This window comes from Brassica napus, chromosome C1 (assembly GCF_020379485.1).
Source record: "Brassica napus cultivar Da-Ae chromosome C1, Da-Ae, whole genome shotgun sequence".
NCBI lineage: Eukaryota > Viridiplantae > Streptophyta > Magnoliopsida > Brassicales > Brassicaceae > Brassica > Brassica napus.
The window spans coordinates 3,364,212-3,384,621 of record NC_063444.1 but is presented as its reverse complement, the minus strand read 5'-3'; the positions used below and the strand labels follow the sequence as shown (position 1 = coordinate 3,384,621).

Sequence of the window (20,410 nt, the reverse complement as noted above, 5' to 3'; positions counted from 1 at the left end):
TTCTCTAGATGTTTCTTCTTCTTGGACTAAGGCTTAATTATGATTTGATTAGTTTTGGGCTTAAGGAGGGAAATCCAACACGTTTATTCTGCAAATCCATGTTCAAGCAACGCTTATGGTGATACGTTACGAGAATCGGTTCCGTCTACACAGTTTATTCCTAATCGATTCGATGGATAGTACTTCCCTCTACGCTAATCGTTTATTCTGCAAATCCATGGTCAAACAACGATAATCGTGATACGTTACCGATCAACTCCGTCTATACACAGTAGTTTCTCCATTGCTAATCGATTCCGAGTTTCCGATTCAAGTTTTGGATAACATACCTGTTCGTCTCAGAAGCTGTAGAGCTAGAGGAAGACATACTCGGCGAAGATAGAGCGATGCTGATCAGTTGAAAGAGTAGCGAGAGAGAGGAGACGTAGAGCAGCTTCGTTTTGGAGAGTTTGTTAAAACGAATAAACAAGAGAGCTCGTAGTATGCGTATATATACAGTGAAGTAAACGAAGAAGAAGAAGGTGACGGTTAGTGACAGTTAGGGGGACCCATTTGATGTGGGGTCCAGTTGACTCAATAAAAGTTCTTTTGAAATTGAGCAATTTGACGGCTTGCTCTCTCTGTTACGAAAGAGTTCTTTTGAAATTGAGCAATTTGACCCACAATTCTTGGGTTCGATTACCTCAGTAACCCCTATAATTTTTACATTTATTTTTTTTCATTTCTAGCAATAACTACTACTCAGGGAAAATATAATTTTTCATTTTTGGTTCAAAAAAAACTATTCAATTAACTAAGATTTTTCTTTTTGGTCCAAAAAAAAAACAATTCAATTAATTAAGATTTTCATTTTAATAAGATTTTCAAAAGTACATATATACTGTATTTGATATTTTGATGTATCTTAATTGGCATGCTTTTCTATGAACTTTTTAATCTCCTTGTTTTTTTTTTGTAACACAATTTCTATGAACTTAATCAACCGGTACATTCAACATACTAAACCACATCCTCTTCCTCTTCAATTTCGTTTTGGTTGGCCTCGCAAGGAAAAAATTAAGAGAAAATAGAGTTTATGTGTGTGTATATATGACATATAAATAGAATTCTATATATATTATTTTGTGGCAATCACAAAAGAAGAATAATCAGTTAAATAAAGTTTTTTTTTTAAGTTATAATTTGTGAATGCCTTTAATAATTTCAATTATCCTCTAGCAAAACTAGTTGTTACTTGAAAATGATGCTCTTATAAGTTAAACAATCGTGATTATGGGGGGGGGGGGGGATTTAACAGCACACGGATTATGTGGTAGGTTTAGCAACACACGTGAGAATTTTTTTTTTTTTTTTCTTGTACCAGCACAACACACGTGAGAATTACTATATGAACAATTTTATTCTCTCCGAGGAAATCTTTAAATCCTGGCCGTCAATAATATTTCCCAACAGAGGATCCAAAACGTCCATCCTAGCCTTTTTCTGTTGCAGATTTATTTCTCGAAATTATCCAAAAATAAAATCTTGATCGTCGAATTAGTAGCGCGTCGAGATCGGACGGTATCAATCATCCATCCTTTTTTTAATTTGGAATATATGTGTCTTAACTGAAAAAACCTTACTCCCATACGAAACCCTAGCTCTCTCCGTTTCTCACGGTTAAAAAAGAAAACCAAAATTGCCTTTTATTTTCCGCGAAATTGAACGAATAATTTGGGGAAAAAAGAAGTTTTGATCGATTAGGGATCCGATTCGCAGTCCGATTCACCGAAGCCCTAATTTTGATTTCGGGATTGCGGCGATTACAAAGATCCTTAAGGAGTCGATTTCGTCAGATAAAGTGATGCAGGTAAGTATGCAGATTTCTCCTTTATTGTTGAATTCGCTTGATTCTCGAGAAAATTGTTTGGATTTGAATGCATGATCGGGTTTTTTTCTTCTTTTTTTTTGGGGGGAAACTTGTATGTTCTTCGTTTTATCTATTTTGGGTAATTTTGTGATTCTGGGTTTCGTCTTGATGTCACAGATCTGAAGATGTGATTTGAGACCTTGAGATTTTGATTCTGGGTTTTTTTCGTTTCGAGCTGTATTTCATGGAAGATAGTCTAGGGAGCTCTGATGCAGTGGGAGTTCCGAAGAAATCGAGGTCGTTGGATCTTAAGACGCTTTATAAGTCCAGCATTAGCAACGATTCTGTGAGTAAGAGCTTAAAGAGGAAAAATAGTCCTGGGAATGATGGTGGTAAGCAGGACAAGAGGATCAGGAAAGTTGTTTCTCTAAGTAGCTTTAAGCAAGTGGATAGCGAAGACGACAAGTTAGTTGATAATGCATGTAATGGCACCACGGTTTTGGAGAGCTTGGAGGACTCCAGTGTGGGGTTGTGTGATAGTAATGGGCTTGGTTTGGCTGGTAGTATGATCTATGTGCCTAGACGTAGGAGGGATTTTGTTGGGAGGAGTAGGTTTGAGAATGGCCTTGTACAGAAGTCTGCTGGTGAATCTGGTAGTCAGGAGGAGCTGCTTGATAAGCTTTTCAAGGAAGCTGGTGAAGAATCTAGTGCTCAGGATCAGCTCTCTAAAGCCGAAGAGGAGGACTGTGGCAAAGAAGTAAAAGAATCTGATTCAGTAGCTCAGCTGCAGTTGGAAAACGTGCATTCTGATCCGCTTCCAGTGAAGGATGACCAGCTGGTTGTTAAGCAAAAGCCCTGTAATAGCAGAAAAAGGAAGTCCTCGGCATCAAGCAGACGCGCGGGGAACAACGAGGCGAAGTCTTCATCCGGTAGAATATCCAAGGTATCACAAGAAGATGACGAGGAGAATCTTGAAGCTAATGCAGCTAGAATGCTGTCTTCGCGCTTTGATCCGAACTGCACCCAGTTTCCTTTGAATCCTGTTACTCCTGGTTCACCGTCTGCCAGTAGATTGAACCCGTTATCTTCTGGTAAGAATTCAGCTGCTCCTCAGTCTGAGTTGTTTAGTTCCAAATCTGTCTCAGACGACCCTGATGATAGATCGTTGCGACCAAGGAGACAGCTGGATGGGAAGAGTAAAGTTCGGAGAAGGCGACACTTTTATGAAATATCATATTCAGATGTGGATTCACACTGGTTGTTAAACAAACAAATAAAAGTTCTGTGGCCTTTGGATGAGAATTGGTATCATGGCTTTGTGGATGGTTACGATGGAGACAAGAACCTGCATCATGTAAAATATGATGATCGCGATGAAGAGTGGATCAATTTACAGGGTGAAAGATTCAAAATCCTGTTGTTCCCTTCTGAAGTTCCTGGAAAAAATCTAAGGAAAGGGAGCAGTTCAGATTCCAAATCTACTCCAAAAATAAAAGGGAATGATAAATCCAGTGAAGACGAGGAGAAGCAGAAGGTAAAGCTAGAAGATGATTGCTGCATGGGCGACATGGAGTCAGAACCGATCATAAAATGGTTGGCTAGGTCTATGCATCGGGACAAGTCTTCCACTCTTAAGGCTGTAAGAAGATGGAAAAAATCAGAAATAATGACATCTGATGAACCTCTGAAAATGAATGGGGATGTTGTTAGGGGCACTACAGGTCAGTACACAGATAGATCTGCTAGTTCTCTTCCATCATGTGGACCGAGTGTGAATGAGTCCTTGTTGGAAGGCTCTGGTTTCTGTAAGAGTAGCATATATCCTCTTGTCTATTATAGGAGACGACTTCATACAGCAAAAAAAGGAATCTACAAGGGGTCAGGTGAGAATAGTGTTGAGCAGCTTCATGTCTCAAAATATCCGGATCCTGAAGTAGAATTTTTGCCTTTCGAAGATTCTGGGCTTCTGGAGATTTACTGTCCGTGGAATGACAGAGTGCCAGTTGAGTTGTCCCTTAGCCTACAGGTTGTTTCGTTGATGAACTACTTTTTTTTGGCGGATCTTGACCGGCTTTCACGTGTAGCACTTTTGCTTCGTCATGGTACACTTGTGATTTTGTGGCCACGGGTTTGTTTGGAAATGATTTTCTTGAATAACCAAGATGGGTTAAGGTATCTAATTTTTGAAGGCTGCATAATGGAAGCTGTTCAGTTGATTTTTCATATCTTGACGGTAGTGGATCATTCTAATAAGCAAGGAGTACAAGGAGCGGATGCTGATTTGAATTCGCCAGTTTCCTCAATTGGTCTCCAAGTTTCTTTCGTCCCAGGCTTGCAAAGGCAATTTGCATTTCAGTTCTACAGTTTCCATGAAGTGAAAAATTTGAAGTGGTCATACTTGGAACATAATTTCAGGAGGCATTCTTTGCTGGTTAAGCAAGTGTCAACTTCCGAATGTACACCCGATAACATGAAGGCCATGCAGAAGGTACCATGATGGTTTAATGCATGGTTCTGGTAAATTGTTTAGTTCCCTTTCACGTTTATTGTTTATCTTACACACTTGTTTTTTTATTTGAACATCAGGTTATGCAGAAGAGATCTAGGCATGGAATCAGCTCAGGATTTGTTTCTAGAAGATCGTCATCCGTTGAAGCCTTGCCCATATCTGCTTGCTACAAGAAGCAAAGCACGCCCCCATTTGCACTGCATTTTACTTCACGACCACCTACACTGTTCCTCAATTTACACCTGGAAATGGTGAGAGAGTTGGGTCAAGATTCAGCCGAATGCCTAGGAACTGAACGTAATTTAGTAACAGATGGAGGTTGTGATCTGGCAGATAGCGGACCAACTACCACTTCTTCCAGAGGGCAGGAAGCGCAAGAGTCAGGAGACCTTCATGACACTCAAAGGCAGCATCTAGGGTTTAATTCTGAAAACGGGATGTCATGCAGCTCTTCTGTTGTCAGACATAAGCACGAAACCAGGTCTAACGTTGCGATGAATGGCATTAATATTCAAGTTCCAGTATCTGATCATTCTGAAGATGGTGCTCTGCAGTCACGTAATCTTGCTTCGAATATTCAAGGTAGCACCTCAAGTCCCAAGGCCACTGCCCCAAGAAGTATGTGGCAACGAAGCAAAAGTTCTTTAAATGGCCATCTCTCACATGGTTGGTCGGATTCAAAGGGAGAGTTTCTGCACACTAATTTGGGAAGTGGACCTAAGAAGCGACGTACCCAGGTGTCATATTCATTACCTTCTGGGGGTTCAGATTCAAGAAACAAAGGTTCCCTGCACAAGGGGCTTCCAAACAAAAGAATTAGAAGGTCTGCTGCTGATGTTTCCGTACGTCGTCAGAAAGATTTGGAGTCTAGTTTCTGTGATGCCAATGTGTTAGTCACTCTTGGAGACAGAGGGTGGAGAGAATATGGAGCTCAGATTTTCCTGGAGCCGTTTGATAAAAACGAATGGAAACTTGCCGTGAAAATATCAGGGGCAACAAAATACTCACACAGGGCACATCAATTTCTGCAGCCTGGGTCGACAAACAGGTTTACACATGCTATGATGTGGAAAGGAGGAAAAGATTGGACCCTAGAATTCCCTGATAGGGGCCAGTGGTTTCTTTTCAAAGAGATGCATGAAGAGTGCTACAATAGAAATACCAGGGCTGCTTTAGTTAGAAATATTCCTATTCCTGGAATCCGTATGATAGAAGCAGATAGTTCTGATGGAACAGAAGCTGAGTTTATCCGCAGTTGTTCTAAATATTACAGGCAGACTGAAACTGATGTTGAGATGGCATTGGATCCTTCACGTGTTTTGTATGACATGGACAGCGATGATGAGCAGTGCCTTGCGAGAATTCGTGAGTGTTCGGATGCTGAGAATAGTGCTTCTTGTGAGATGAGTGAGGACATGTTTGAGAAGGCGATGGACATGTTAGAGAAGGCTTCATATGTAAAGCAGCGTGATCACTTTACCTCAATCGAAATTCAAGAACTGATGGCCGGTGTTGGATCCTTGGAAGCAATGGAAACAACAATATATGAACACTGGAGAACAAAGAGGCAGAGGAAGGGAATGCCACTAATCAGGCATCTTCAGGTATGATCTCTAATGCCTTTCCATCTTTTTTTCTTGTCAAAACCTGCATTGCTAGGTGCTATATAGATATTTATGTACTTGGGTGAAACGCAGATTTTTGGACAGTAGGGCTAGTTGTTTTATATACTACGTAGTTTGTAGATTACTCTTAATTGTTGGCTCAACAATGATGTAGTTATTCTGCTGTAATATGTTTCTGCAAGAACACTTGCGCCTTATATAAACACTTGTTTTTGTACATCTTCATTTCAGCCACCTCTGTGGGAAAAGTATCAACGAGAGGTTAAAAAGTGGGAGTTGGTTATGAGCAAAGCAAACACTCCAAACTCGAATGGGTCGTCACAGATGAAAGAATCACCTGGTGAGAAGCCAGCGATGTTTGCTTTCTGTTTTAAGCCTCGAGGTTTGGAAGTCAAGCACAGGGGAACAAAACACCGGTCACATCAGAAGAAGCTATCGGTTTATGCTCATCAACATAGTACTGCTCTGGGAAATTATGATGCTTATAATTCATCTGGTAACCCTCTTTTACCTGCTTTGTTTTCTAAAATCCTCTATGGACTCTGCTGGTTCTTCTCTATATGAGTTGTCTTTCATTTATTTAGCAGGAAGAAGATGCGTTGGTCTCGCCTCTGGAGATGAGAGGTTTGTATATTCAAACCACCACCACTACGAGCATTCGGAGGATTTTCCGAGTCATCCAGGGACGTATTCTCCACGTGACCTAGGCATGGGATATTTCTCGAGCGGTGGGAATGGATGTCACCAAAACAAGTCTCAGAGAATCAACGGGAAGAGGAACATGAGTGAACGATGGAATGCAAGAGGCTATTATGAATCCCCCGGTTCCAGTCTTGTTTGTCTTGATGCGGAAGAGTTACATAGTAGTAGTAGTAGGGATACTGATGAGTACAAACTGCGAGAAGCAGCTGGTGCTGCAAGGAGGGCGTGGGCTATAGCCAAGGTCAAGCGAGAAAGAGCAGAGAGATTGAGGTACAAAGCAGATCTAGCCATCCAGAAAGCTGCAGCTGCTCTCATGTTTGCAGACGGTAGCATGGGGAGACGGCACTGCAACGTAAATAAATCATTTTAAAAAAAAAAAATTAAATTCTGCAACTGTTGCTGTGTTTAGTTTTTTTGATCAGCTAGGGAACAAGGTTTGAATTGAATATCATGTTGCTATTGTAGCGTATAATTACAATATCTTGTGTTATTAGAAAGATCAAAATCAGAATTTAAGTAAAATGGTCTTGAAGCATACGTTTTTATTCATGGCATATGTTAAACCGATAGTTGTTAATAAAATAAGAAGGGTGTTTTCTCTTGATATGTTGTTATGGGACACTAATAATTTTATTTCTTATTCCAATCTAAAATAAGACTGTGTAGATCATTTGTGTCTGTTTGGTAAATCAAATGAACAAAACAAAACAAACATAACTTGCGTTTTAAGGCGGATCTACCCTAATGGTTTAAGAGTTATATAGCTCGTTTTGGTTATCTACATGAAATGAGAGAGTGAGAAGAGAGACTTCAACGGCGGGAAAGCTTTCAAGACAGCAGTTTTTCAGGAGAATGTCTCCTTTCTTTTGCTGGCTCCTTCTCTATTTTTGCCATCTCTGTAACCTGAGAGAGACAGAGATCATCTTCTTGTCACCTCCATTCTTTTTTCCCTGGCTGTTTCATCTTTATTTCTTCTGTAAGGTTTCTCTCTTCTCTTCTTTTTAGGTTTTGCAATACCTTATAGCACAAGGAAATAAAAAACCTCAAGATTCTCGTCTTTTATGTGCGTTTGTATCCAACAGAGGAAACGATTAGGAAGAATTTTGATTCTGTGTAACGTAATGAGTTTCCGGAAACAACAATCTTGCAACTTTTTATCTCATATGAAACTTTTTTTTTTTTGGTGATCTTCTCATATGAAACTTTCAAGATTGAAACATGCACCAGAGAATAACGTTAAAATTCTTTTGGCTTAAGATGGTGTTTTTTTTGTTCCTCTGTTCTTTCTCAGGTGATTTGGTAATGATGGCATTGCTATTTGATAGGATTTCTCATTTGAGATAATTGATTTTCTTGATAAGAGTGGGAAAGTTTTTTGCCAACAATGGGGAGCAAGATGAAGGAAGACGAGCGAACTGAAAAGGCTATCAGGAGTTTGCTGAAGCTTCCCGAGAATCGAAGATGCATCAACTGCAACAGTCTGGTATGTTGGCCAGGAACCATCTTTAATTCTTCTTTTTAATAGTTTATATAAAAACATGCTTATCAAGTCAACTATAAATGGCTCAATGTAGCTGGTTTCTTTTATTAAGTTTTCGGATAATCTGAGTCTTGCAGGGTCCACAATATGTCTGCTCAACGTTCTGGACTTTTGTCTGCATCAACTGCAGCGGAATCCAGTATGTATTTTCTCTCGAGGTTCCTCATTTGAACTTGAAAAGTGTTGTCCCATATCATGTGTGTAAGACCTCTTTTTCTCCTTGTGTATATGTCTAGTCGAGAGTTTACACATCGTGTGAAATCTATATCAATGGCCAAGTTCACGGCAGAAGAAGTTAGTGCACTTCGTGCAGGAGGAAACGAGGTTTGTGTAATGTTAGAACAATTGTTATCTTTATAAACTTCCATAGTGATATGTTTTGCTTTGTTTCTTTGCAGCGAGCCAGGCAAATTTATTTTAAAGAATGGGATACTCAGCGTGATGCTTACCCTGATGCCAGGTTCATGGACATTTTATTAAATCTCAGACCGATTTAAAACACTAAGAGGAGTAGCATTACTTTATAGTTTTTTTTTTTCTGAACCGAACTATTATTAACGTTAAATACTTTATAGTTAAACCTCATTTTTTTTCTTTCTTCTTGTTCAGTAACATTTTCAAGCTCAGAGACTTTATCAGAAGTGTCTATGTGGATAAAAGATACAGTAGTGAGAGCAATGACAAGATCTCACAGCAAAAACCGGTACACTGCTTTTCTTAGATGCTTCATTTTCTTTTCTTTTTTTGTCAACTACCCATACAATCATGTCAAGTTGAACCGCCGGGTCTCATCTACATGGGAAAAAATGACTTCTCGGTTCCTAGCCTCCTTTGCTAGGGAATCTGCATGAACATTTTCTCAACTTAGCCAAATCTAAAGCTAATTATGGGACAGTTGTACTATATGCTCCAATGTTGAAGACGTGCCCTATTTACACAGTTTTCAATTTTTTTACAAGTTTGTTCTGTTTCCACTCAGGCTGTGACTGATGATTACAAGGAAAGCAAGAAGGCCAGTGCAAACTTCTTGGGATCTAGAAGCTTTCACTCTGTTGATAAACTTGAAATAAAGAGTGGAAACAGATCTCTTAAGTATTATTTTGAAGGCAAGGAACCTAAACAACAACAACAACAACTTGTTACACATAACCCAAAGTCTAGAGCCTTACCAAAGAGTCCTATCCGCTTTGAGATTGTTGACGATAGGTACAGAGACGATGGAAGTGTTAAGAGATACGATGCGCGTAGAGAGCCAAGAGGAAGCTCCAAATCACTAGACCTCTCTAACAACAAGGAAACTTCCGGTTTGCCCATTGTACGCCATGCCAGTGAGCTCATAGGCGAGAATCATCCTCGTTTGCGCGTTGAAAAAATTGTCAAAGTTGAAAAAAAGAAGGATCCAATGAGCAATCAGGTAAAGTGTAATAATCTACAAACTCATGTTACGTATACGGTGAAGATGTGTACCTTTTCTTTTATGTTTTGTAGTTGGCTGCATCATCTAGTAAAATGGAGAGTCCTGGAAGTTTAATTGATGATGTACCTTCTCAAAAGGCCATTGAGGGTCCAGCTCCTAACTCTTTGGAAGCTTTGTTGTTTGGATACTCTGATCCTTCTGAGGACAATCATCCTGCAGCTAACCCTGAGACCCAACAGGTGCCAAGAACACAAGACAGTGTTACTTCTTTTGTCACAGCACCTACAATCTCGCACGCCGGTTCTTTAGAGCTAGCTCTTCTACCTGATGCTGGTGATAACTTACGTACAAAAGATATGGTTACAACAAGTGCAGCTGAAAATAACCAGGTTGGTGTCTGAGATAGTTTTTAAACACACATTGACAAAGAATCAAAAGTAAAAGGTTATTATACTATATGTTTTGTTCATGTGCTAACATAGGTGGATTCATCTACACCACATAAGGAACCATCAGGAACCTCTACGGAACAGTCAACACTAGCTATCACAAATTATGCTTATGGAGATCATCAAGAAGAGACAAAATCAAACGTAAGAAGTGCACTTCCTGAGGTAACAAACACTTTCCTTTTAGTTTATATTGGATTTACTCTTTTGGTATCTACAATCATAAGAGTCTTAACCATTATTGGCAGGACCTTTTCTCTGGAGGCTTCTCATTTGCCTCCCCTCAAGTTCATGCTCAACATCATGGCATGGGATATGGCATGCAATATTATCAATATCCTGTGGTATTTTATTTGGCATAATTGATTATTAGGATCCGATTAATAGATTTTGAGCTGATCTTACATGTGATATCCTTTTCTTGGTAGGCTACTGGAGCCTTTCCATACACGGCAAAACCATCATCAAATCCCTTTGATGTCAGTTATGATGATACATGTCCAAACCAAACACCACAAGTATGAAACCTACTTCATTAACATCATCACAACATTGATGTCTCGAGATGCCACTATCACTAAAATTCCCATGTTTTAATGTGTCTTTTTCAGTATCCTTCAATGGAATACACACAAGGAGGAGGCTTGCCTATTGTGTCAGTTCCAAGAGGTGCTTCGGATTCATCAAGCATGGCTGCAGATTCGTTTGGACTAATGATGGCCTCTCAGTCTCCTTTTTACGCACCAGCTTTGTCTCCAACTTCTCCATCTCTTGCATCCAATCTTCTCCCTGGTGAGACAAAATTTATGTATTGCAACAAGTGTTTTCATGTTTTAATTGAAGTCTATTCTAACGCTTGTGTCATGGGGTATTAGGTGCATACGCAGGGCAGCAACCACATGTAAACATGCCCCCATCTTTCAGGTAAATAACATTGTACTTCTTAGTTTTCTTATATATCACTTTATGGCAAAAAAATAAAATTGGTTTTGTGTGCAGAAGGCAAGAGATGAATAGCATGGGTAATGCAGAAGCTACTTACAACGGTGCACACTCATATCATCAAGCAAACTTTAATGGATATCCTTCTGCAAACCCAAATGCTTATGTTTCTAGAGGAAATCCCTTTGACTGAGAAAGCGTAACGTCTGAGTTGATTGGGAGCATTTTAATGGAAACTGAATGAGATATATAACCGTTACGATTTGACTCACAAAAGCTTGAATGCTACAATACTCTTTCAAAACTATCCGTTAATTGCTTATTGGTAAAATTTATATTTAATGTGGGAAATTTTTTACTTGTAATCGTTCAAAAGATTATATATATACAGTATTATGTAATTTATCGATAAAACTTGTTCCAATGCTCATAATAATTTATAACCATTAAACTAAGATAACTAAATATCACAAATTCATAAGAACAATATTTTGATATATAGATTATATAATTAGTAAACGTAATTTTTGTTGGTTATGTTGCATATATATTTTTTTTGTAAATAAAAATAATAATTTTGATAGAACCAAGAGAAATTGCATGGAACACCAAAAAAAATCCAAAATTCACTCGCTAACCAAAATAACAGTCTTTCACCTCTTTTCTTTTCCTGTCTCTCTCTCTACTTTCTTTCTAAAACCAATTTCTCTTTTTTTTTAAATAAGAGCCAAACATGTCCGGTTAGTTTGAGACTAAGATTGATTGTCTGGTTTACTACAGAAGTGTGTGTATGTGTAAGAAAATAAAAACAAAATAATTAATTCAGAAAATTTCCAACTCTTCAACAACTTCTCTCACGTTTTTATTCTTGTAACCCTCCGATTTTGTTGAAGTTTCGCTAAAAGGTACTTTCGAATTATCTATCACAGACTTCCTTTCTTCTTCTACGCAAAAAAGGAATTCTTAATTGTCGTTCCGAATCCGTGATACACACCGACGCCGTTTAACCATCATCGCCCTTGTCTCTCTCTTTCCCTCTCTGTGCTCAGATCTGAGCTTCTGGGCTCATTCTTACCGGATCGGATCATTCAAATCTGAAAACTTTCCGTCGTTTTCCTCAAATCCGGTACGTAATTGGAATTGGGGATCAAAATTACGATCTTTGAGAAAAAAGTTTCTTCCTTTAGAGTTTTTTTTTTTTTTAAAGTTCTCCTCTTTAGGATTGGCATCATCCAAATCTGATCATTCATTAGTTCTTTGTTACAGTTACTGATTTTGATCATTTGGATTTGTAGATTTTGTGGCAAACACAGTGGAAAAGGTTTTGTAAGGATTTGATCTGGTAATCGAAGCATGGCTGCTCCTGTGCCTCCAGGGGACATTAGACCCAACAACCAGCGAAACTCCGGGTCACCAAATTACTTCCCTGGTTCTCAAGGCAACGCTAATGCTTTAGCTGACAATATGCATAACTTGAGCATGAATCGTCCACCTTCTATGATGCCACCTGGTTCAGGCCCTAGGCCACCTGCTCCTTTTGGTCAGTCACCGCAACCTTTCCCTCAGGGAGCTCCGCAGCGAGGGCCTTCTCCTATGGCTAGGCCTGGACCTCCTCCTCCTGCTGGAATGGGGAGGCCTAGTGGTCCTCCTCCTGGAGCACAGCCAAGTGGGTTTCCGTCTAATGTGCCTTTGGGCAGACCCACTGGTCCACCTTCTAGTCAGCCACCGTTTGGCTCTAGACCGTCAATGCCTGGAGGACCAGTGGCCCAGCCGGGGGCTTCTTCTAGTGGGTTTCCAGCTTTTGGTCCATCAGGTCCTCCTCCAGGGGCACGCCCAATGGGATTTGGTTCACCTCCTCCACCTGTTGGATCATCTGGCATGTCTATGCCTCCCTCAGGCATGCTTGGTGGTCCGGTCAGTAACGGGCCACCCCAGGTGGCTGGTTCAGGGGGATTTCAGAGGGGTCCCCAATTCCCTGGTGCTGCTGTTTCGACTCCACAGGCGGCACCCTATGCACAGCCTCCTGGATCACCTTTTACGCGGCCTCCTCCGCAGCCACTTGGTGCGCATCCTCTTTCTGGAAATTCACCATTAGCTCCCTCTGCGGCTTCTTCAATGCCCCCACCACCAGCAACCTTTCCTGGAGCTCCTTATGGCAGGCCAGCGGTATCAGGCTCGCCTTACGGTCCACCATCAGGGCAGGTATGGTAGCATAAGGTTATGGTATATGTTCTTGTTATGTAACTTTTGTGAATCTGATGTATAGATTGATGGAAACATGTGATGCCGTGAGGTTATTATACTAGTTGACCGTGAAAGAGTTGAAATGGCATTGTAGCTTGTGGCTCTCTAATTCAACTTAAGCAAAATCTTTTCACTTGATGTATTTCCTTTGCGGTGGTTGATTCTGATGGTCTTCAAATTTATATGTTGGTAGGTCGCTCCACCTCCTCTAGGCTTTCCTGGCCAAATGCAACCACCAAGATATGGCATGGGACCTTTGCCAAATCAGTCGATGACCACCATACCCTCTGCCATGGGTCAACCTGGTGCCCCTGTTCCTGGGCCCTCAAGGATTGATCCTAATCAAATCCCAAGGCCAGGTTCAAGCTCCAGCCCAGTTGTGTTTGAAACTCGCCGTAGTAATCAGGCTAATCCTCCCCCGGTGAGTTTTCAATTCAGACATTAGTCTGAGATTGTCATTATCTTTAGTATGTGGGTTTTGTTAAACTGTTTTAGCTTTCCCCTGAATTTCTTTTATAATTTTTTTGAAGCCTGCTACTAGTGACTATATAGTTAGAGACACCGGAAATTGTAGTCCCCGTTACATGAGGTGCACGATCAATCAGGTAACAATGAAGCATTATCTTTTTTTTTATGGTAGGATGTGTTTTCTTTGCTGTTCATCATTCCTAGGAACTTGATACTTTTGTCTCCCTTTTCTGTAATAGATCCCATGTACGGTTGATCTTCTATCTACATCTGGAATGCAACTGGCGTTGATGGTCCAACCGCTGGCGCTTCCTCATCCATCTGAAGAGCCTATACAAGTAAGCCTTGTCTGACCAAACAAAGCGCTTAAGCATTCGGTTTTAATGCTTTTCTGTTTGTATACGCAATCTCCCTTTCATCTTACTGATTGTGTTTACCGTTATCATTATAGTTCTTTGTGACGCCGATAATTTTGTGTTTGAAACATAAGTTTTCTTTTACATCTTTGAAAGAATCAATTCCTTGTAGCGCTAACCTATTCCGTGGTGCAGGTTGTGGACTTTGGTGAGGGTGGACCTGTTCGATGTTCGCGCTGTAAGGGCTACATAAATCCTTTCATGAGGTTCGTTGACCAAGGAAGGAAGTTCACCTGTAATTTCTGTGGTAAGTGTTTCTGTTTTCAGTTAATGCAAGCCACACAATCTGAAGTTATAGCGGGGGAACTGCAATTGTATGTATCAAGTTATATTATAATTGAATATTCTGAGCTAGAATCCTTGACAGGCATTTTTTTCATTCACCGTCCTGGTTTAAAAGATCTATTCTGTGATCCTAAATTACAGTATTACACTTATTGTGGGAGTTTAAGAGAGACTCTTTATATTAGTTATTGTCATAATCGTTTGAGATTCTGATGATGTGGTTTGCTTCGTGATCCATTTCCTCATCAACTGTCTTCTTGCACAGGATACACTGATGAGACTCCCCGTGACTATCACTGTAATCTGGGTCCAGATGGTAGACGTAGGGATGCTGATGATAGACCTGAGCTATGTAGGGGAACCGTCGAGTTTGTTGCAACAAAAGAATACATGGTTAGCTTGTGAAAACTTTCTGGTTATAAAAGTGAAATTCCGTGGGTTTTTTCCCTCAGATGTCAGATTGTTTTATACAGTCTGGAATCTACCTTTCTTTTGGATAGATGGTTGTCGTCTGGCTTTGTGTTTTACCTATTACTATGGTAGAAAATTATATTTCTCTATATTTACTTTCATGTTGATCTAGTGAACCACCACCTAAATTACCTATCTAGATTAGATAATTGTATTGACGTCCTTTTGGGAGAAGATAATGGACGTAGCTTGATGTTGTTATCTTTTCTAATAGGTGCGGGATCCGATGCCAGCAGTGTATTTTTTCCTGATTGATGTCTCAATGAATGCGATACAAACAGGTGCTACTGCTGCTGCTTGCAGTGCAATCCAGCAAGTCCTTTCAGACCTGCCTGTAAGTTCCCAACATTCTATAGTAGTTGAATATTCGATGCAGAACAGTCAACAATATCTCTCGACATATATTTGGTTTACATGTGCCTAAAGATTACTAAGTTGATGGTATTGTTAATAACTGCCATTTTATTAATAGTTTGTATTTGCTGTTTTAATCACGCTCCTTTGCATACTAAGGCGTTATTGAATCATTTAAGAAGTAACTTCTGCTGCATATCTTTTAACGTTTGTACCTCATGTTTAATGAGACTGTGAACTTTTGTTAGCAGACATTTAAAAAAAAATCTCTGTATGTGTTTGCAGGAAGGTCCTAGGACATTTGTTGGAATTGCTACATTCGACTCAACAATCCACTTTTATAATTTGAAACGTGCACTGCAGCAGGTGAATTGTTGCACTAGTCTTTTCATTCTTTTGTAATTGTTGGGTGGAAAAAAATCATCTGTTCTCTTAGGATCACAACTATCACTCATCAATCATCATAATACTACAACTAATTCTTTTGGGTCACTGGGCTACTGGCTCAAAAATTGTATTATCTATCCGTTACTTCACGTGAAAGTCTTTGCATTGTCACGATAAATCTTATACATTCTATTATGATGCCATAAAAGTTATTGCCAATTAATAGTTGAACACTGCATTCCTTTGATGCTATTTCTGGAATGGGTGCTATCTCTTTTCTTCCTGGGATCTTTGTACTACTAGACAACTGATTACAACTGCCTGTGAATTTGATGGTCTCTGTTTATGTGCAGCCACTGATGCTCATTGTCCCTGATGTGCAAGATGTTTATACACCTTTAGAAACAGATATCATTGTTCAGCTATCTGAAGTAAGTTTTCGGCCATCTATTTTCTATTTGTGTTATATAAGCTGTCTGCTATTCTTGAGATTCGTTGTCCTAATTTCTCTGTTGGAATTCAGTGCCGTGAACACCTAGAGCTTTTGCTGGATAGTATCCCAACGATGTTTCAGGAGAGTAAGACTCCTGAATCTGCTTTTGCTGCAGCAGTTAAGGTATGGAATTTCTGAAGATGCTGATACTTTACCTGCTTTAATTGGTTGTACAAGTAGAGGCTCGATAAATTTGTTAGCCTCCTCGACTTTTGTTTGCCGTTTAGTAAGCATGTAGCCTCCTCGACTTTTGTTTGCCGTTTAGTAAGCATGTAGCCTTGTCAATTAGTTTAGAGGTGGCTGAAAAGAATATAAGTTAAATATATGGCTTAAAGCAATTAATAAAGTGACATTTCAAGTTAACTGGACAATGTTACCAAGCTTGCATGCTTTTTGTGCTGCAATCATCTCAAGTGAACCAATGTTTCTTTCTTCTTCTGGGAGCAATATTGAGGATAATATCTACTCAACAATTCCTTTTCTCGTAGGCTGCTTTCTTGGCAATGAAGAGCAAAGGAGGGAAGCTTATGGTGTTTCAGTCAGGTATGCGTTAGGTTTACTGATGCATGTGCTCCAATTATGTAGAATCCATATATGCACATTTAAAAATCATATATTTGTTAGAGGCACCAAATCTCACTTCTTATAATATACCTTACTGTTCAGAACCTCTATCATTTAACTAATATGTTTGCCGTTTTCTCGATAGTTTTGTGTTCTGTTGGTGTCGGTGCACTTTCTTCTAGAGAGGCAGAAGGGAGAGCTAATATGTCTGCCAATGAAAAGGTAAACGTGCTTTGTTTCAGAGGCTGTTGTATTTCATTGCAAAATATTAAAGCGCTCTGTAATTTGGATTTCAGGAGGCCCATAAGTTATTACAGCCAGCAGACAAAACTCTGAAGACCATGGCTATCGAATTTGCTGAATACCAGGTATGCCAATACCGAGTAGGATAGATGTTTCTATCTGCTTATCAATAATATATGATGTATCATTTTCTCTTAATTGCAATCTAAGACATCCAGAAATGCTTCAGGTCTGTGTAGATTTATTTATCACAAGTCAGGCTTACGTTGACATGGCTTCAATATCCGTCATTCCAACAACTACTGGAGGACAGGTATATTTCGATATTCCTTGTCCTTAATGAGTATTTAACAAGTTCTTATTCATTTGTACACAATCTGCATTTGATTTAGTCTGCGAAAGTCTTGCTTAGTTGATGCATCTCTCATGGCTATCATTTTTCTTTTCATGGATGTTGGCGCCTTGGTTTTTGCGGAACTTTAAACTTTCCCTTGTAAACGATTTTCTACAGGTGTATTGTTATTACCCTTTCTCAGCTCTCTCAGATCCTCCCAAGCTTTACAACGATCTTAAGTGGAATATAACTAGGCCGCAGGGTTTTGAGGCTGTCATGCGAGTCAGATGCAGCCAGGTATATTTTTGTGGCAGAGAGTTCTCTTCATGCATTACTCTATATACGCCAGTTCAAGGCTCTGTAAACCGCCGTTTCTAATAATTGTAGGGTATTCAAGTGCACGAATATTCAGGGAATTTCTGCAAACGCATTCCAACCGATATCGATCTTCCAGCGGTGGGTGGATCCTTCTTATATTTTTCTCACCAACTAGTTTCTGGATAGCATTGTGTGCATCTGCTGAATTTGTGTCAATATTATTGAAAACATATTTCTTCATTACTCTGTGTGCATCTTGCTGCAAGTTTACAAGGAGGTTCCCTGTGGTACTAAACTCCTTTTACTCTTGAGTTCTGACAAACAAACCTTGATTTTGCGAATGCAGATTGACTGTGACAAAGCTATAATGGTGACATTAAAGCATGATGACAAATTACAAGATGGAGCTGAATGTTCTTTCCAGGTGTATTTTTGTATACATGCATCTTGTGTAAATGATGGTACTCTGTCTTGTTTAAGATGATGTGATTCTAGGTTCGTCCTCTCTTTTTCTTTCAGTGCGCCCTTCTGTATACAACCATATATGGAGAAAGAAGAATCAGGGTTACCACGTTATCACTCCCCTGTACGAACCTGCTCAGTAATTTATTTCGCGCAGCTGATTTGGATTCTCAATTTGCTTGTATGCTGAAACAAGGTAGGTCACTGTTTCCAGTGCTGATTCTACTGCTAGCCAGTGTTGTCACTATAAGCTAATATCTGTGTTTGGTTTCTTTTTTATGCAGCGGCTAATGAAATCCCTACAAAGGCACTTCCATTGGTAAAGGAGCAAGCAATCAATAGTTGCACTAATGCACTCTATGCCTACCGTAAATTCTGTGCCACAGTTACATCATCTGGACAACTTATTCTTCCTGAGGCGCTCAAGCTCTTGCCATTATATACTCTCGGTATTTTCTTGTGACTTTTGCCTACTTAAAGCTTGTCAGGATCTTCTTCTAGATTTTAATTTGATGTTGTTTCCCTTGAAATGGTTTTTTTTTCTTTAGCATTGACCAAAAGTGTGGGTTTAAGGACGGATGGGAGAATTGATGATCGATCGTTCTGGATCAACTATGTATCTTCTATATCTACTCCTTTGGCAGTCCCACTGGTTTATCCCAGAATGATCTCTGTCCACGACCTTGATGCAAAGGTATGATGCGGCTACATTCAGTTAATATCTCTCTTTCAAGCCTTAATTTTCACGTTGTGAGAGACTTCTGATTATTCTTGCTTTTCAATATATCAGGACGATGAAGGATCAGTCCTTCCTCCTTCAATCCCATTGTCAAGTGAACACATTAGCAATGAGGGAATCTATTTTCTTGAGAATGGTGAAGATGGTCTACTCTATGTTGCTGAATCAGTGGACTCTGGTATACTGCAGAAACTTTTTGGTGTTCCTTCAGCTGCTGAAATTCCAAGCCAGGTAATCTCAACTTCATTAGCGCATGAAATTGTAGCGTAATTAACTTGCAACAAATTTTATAGCAGATGACTGTTGTGACGGTTTCATTATCAGTGTTAAAACCATTAAAGGGGAAATCTCTTTTCTGGTATTGTGAAAATCCTACTAAGCAAAGATATTTGGTTTTTCTTTACAGTATGTGCTGCAGCAATATGATAATCAGCTATCAAAGAAGTTCAATGATGTGGTGAATGAAATAAGGAGGCAAAGATGTTCTTACCTAAGGTATCAGTAACTGTCTTTTCCTTCCTTAACTGAGCAGAAGATAACTGTGTCCTGTCTAATCCTTTACCAACTTCTTTTCTGTTTTCTCTACGCAGCTTCAAATTGTGCAAGAAAGGAGATCCATCAGGTTAGTGATTCTGGTTTGATAGAATTTCAGTTGCTCCATGCACCTAGAAAAGGCTACATGTTATTATGTCTCTGTTTGCAACAGAATCAGTTTTACGCTAATAGTAACAGCATAGCTCCTGTCTACAGCTAGTACCAATGTCTAGTTTCATAGTCTTTTACTTAAGCACCTGAGACATTCCGAATTTGGAGTTATCTAGTAGCTCTTTGGCAAATGACTTGTGTATGCATAGGGAAAACATTTCTATACGTAATCATGCTGATTAGGAGTTGCTTAGCAGAAATATTTTGGCTTTCAAACATGGAATGTTGCTTACTCGGCAGTGTTGATTTCACAAAACCTCATCCTCAATTGGCTTTTCAGGAATGCTGTTTCTGTCACATATGGTAGAGGACAGGACAGCAAGCGGCCCATCATATGTGGAGTTTCTTGTTCAAGTCCATCGCCAAATCCAGCTCAAGATGAACTGATCATCTGTTTTCTAGGACTCCTTACAAAAGTCTCTCTCAATGTCCTCCGCTTACAGGAGGAAAGCGTAGAACGGTAAAAAAACATTAATCTGGCTACTTGAAAAGTATTGAAAGTGAAGAGAGGGCATAGACTACTACATCAGAAGTTTCACTTCAATTTGAAAGAGTGTTTAGATAATAGTCTCCACTTTTTTCGTAAGAATTATATAAAAGAGTTTTTATCCAATCCATTTTGGTTTTCACTTTGTGTGGGTGTTTTATTTAAGCTCGAACTAAGAATTTTTTTTCTTTCTGATAAAGCTTGTTATTGGATGTTGTCGAAGGGACAAAATAAAATCTTAATATACAGTGCCGCGTAAATTATACGAATAACCATTCGTTTCTTTAAATTTGTTTTCTTAACTATTGTTATCATCTTAACCTTTCAGAGTGTTTTTTTAATATAAACTGACGTTTACGGTTAGGTTTTACGGAGAATTGTTTTGACTTTTGATCATTAAATAGTTT

The 20,410-nt window shown here is 39.4% G+C and overlaps 3 protein-coding genes across 5 annotated transcripts; all 3 read left to right on the top strand.

The window, feature by feature from the left end:
- The first annotated feature begins 1,610 nt into the window (after positions 1-1,610).
- Positions 1,611-7,289, top strand: LOC106375339. 2 transcript variants are annotated; one of them, XM_013815220.3, is made up of 5 exons: positions 1,611-1,849; positions 2,027-4,337; positions 4,436-5,962; positions 6,215-6,479; positions 6,571-7,289. In XM_013815220.3, the coding sequence occupies exons 2-5, from the start codon at positions 2,094-2,096 to the stop codon at positions 7,053-7,055; spliced, it is 4,521 nt and encodes a 1,506-aa protein (XP_013670674.1). In that variant the 5' UTR covers positions 1,611-1,849; positions 2,027-2,093; the 3' UTR covers positions 7,056-7,289. The 2 variants fall into 2 exon arrangements, with proteins under 2 accessions (XP_013670674.1, XP_013670673.1); XM_013815219.3 differs by having other exon boundaries at positions 6,568-7,289.
- Positions 7,290-7,492: 203 nt separating this feature from the next.
- LOC106374683 lies at positions 7,493-11,693 on the top strand. Of its 2 annotated transcripts, none has more exons than XM_022694176.2 (13): positions 7,493-8,168; positions 8,303-8,364; positions 8,462-8,549; positions 8,624-8,685; positions 8,835-8,928; positions 9,205-9,639; positions 9,714-10,031; positions 10,125-10,256; positions 10,340-10,435; positions 10,520-10,609; positions 10,703-10,883; positions 10,967-11,015; positions 11,094-11,693. In XM_022694176.2, exons 1-13 carry the CDS (start codon positions 8,070-8,072, stop codon positions 11,224-11,226), a joined length of 1,839 nt encoding a protein of 612 aa, XP_022549897.2. In that variant the 5' UTR covers positions 7,493-8,069; the 3' UTR covers positions 11,227-11,693. The 2 variants fall into 2 exon arrangements, with proteins under 2 accessions (XP_022549897.2, XP_013670111.2); XM_013814657.3 differs by having other exon boundaries at positions 11,091-11,693.
- Positions 11,694-11,904: 211 nt separating this feature from the next.
- On the top strand, positions 11,905-20,292 carry LOC106375338 (protein transport protein Sec24-like At4g32640). Its single transcript, XM_013815218.3, has 25 exons — positions 11,905-12,159; positions 12,329-13,235; positions 13,471-13,698; positions 13,808-13,882; positions 13,985-14,083; positions 14,297-14,408; positions 14,712-14,839; positions 15,132-15,251; positions 15,557-15,637; positions 16,012-16,089; positions 16,182-16,274; positions 16,640-16,694; positions 16,861-16,937; positions 17,012-17,083; positions 17,188-17,271; positions 17,470-17,589; positions 17,680-17,748; positions 17,957-18,034; positions 18,130-18,268; positions 18,357-18,521; positions 18,621-18,766; positions 18,863-19,042; positions 19,218-19,306; positions 19,402-19,433; positions 19,797-20,292. Exons 2-25 carry the CDS (start codon positions 12,387-12,389, stop codon positions 19,901-19,903), a joined length of 3,276 nt encoding a protein of 1,091 aa, XP_013670672.2. The 5' UTR covers positions 11,905-12,159; positions 12,329-12,386; the 3' UTR covers positions 19,904-20,292.
- The last annotated feature ends 118 nt before the right edge of the window (positions 20,293-20,410 follow it).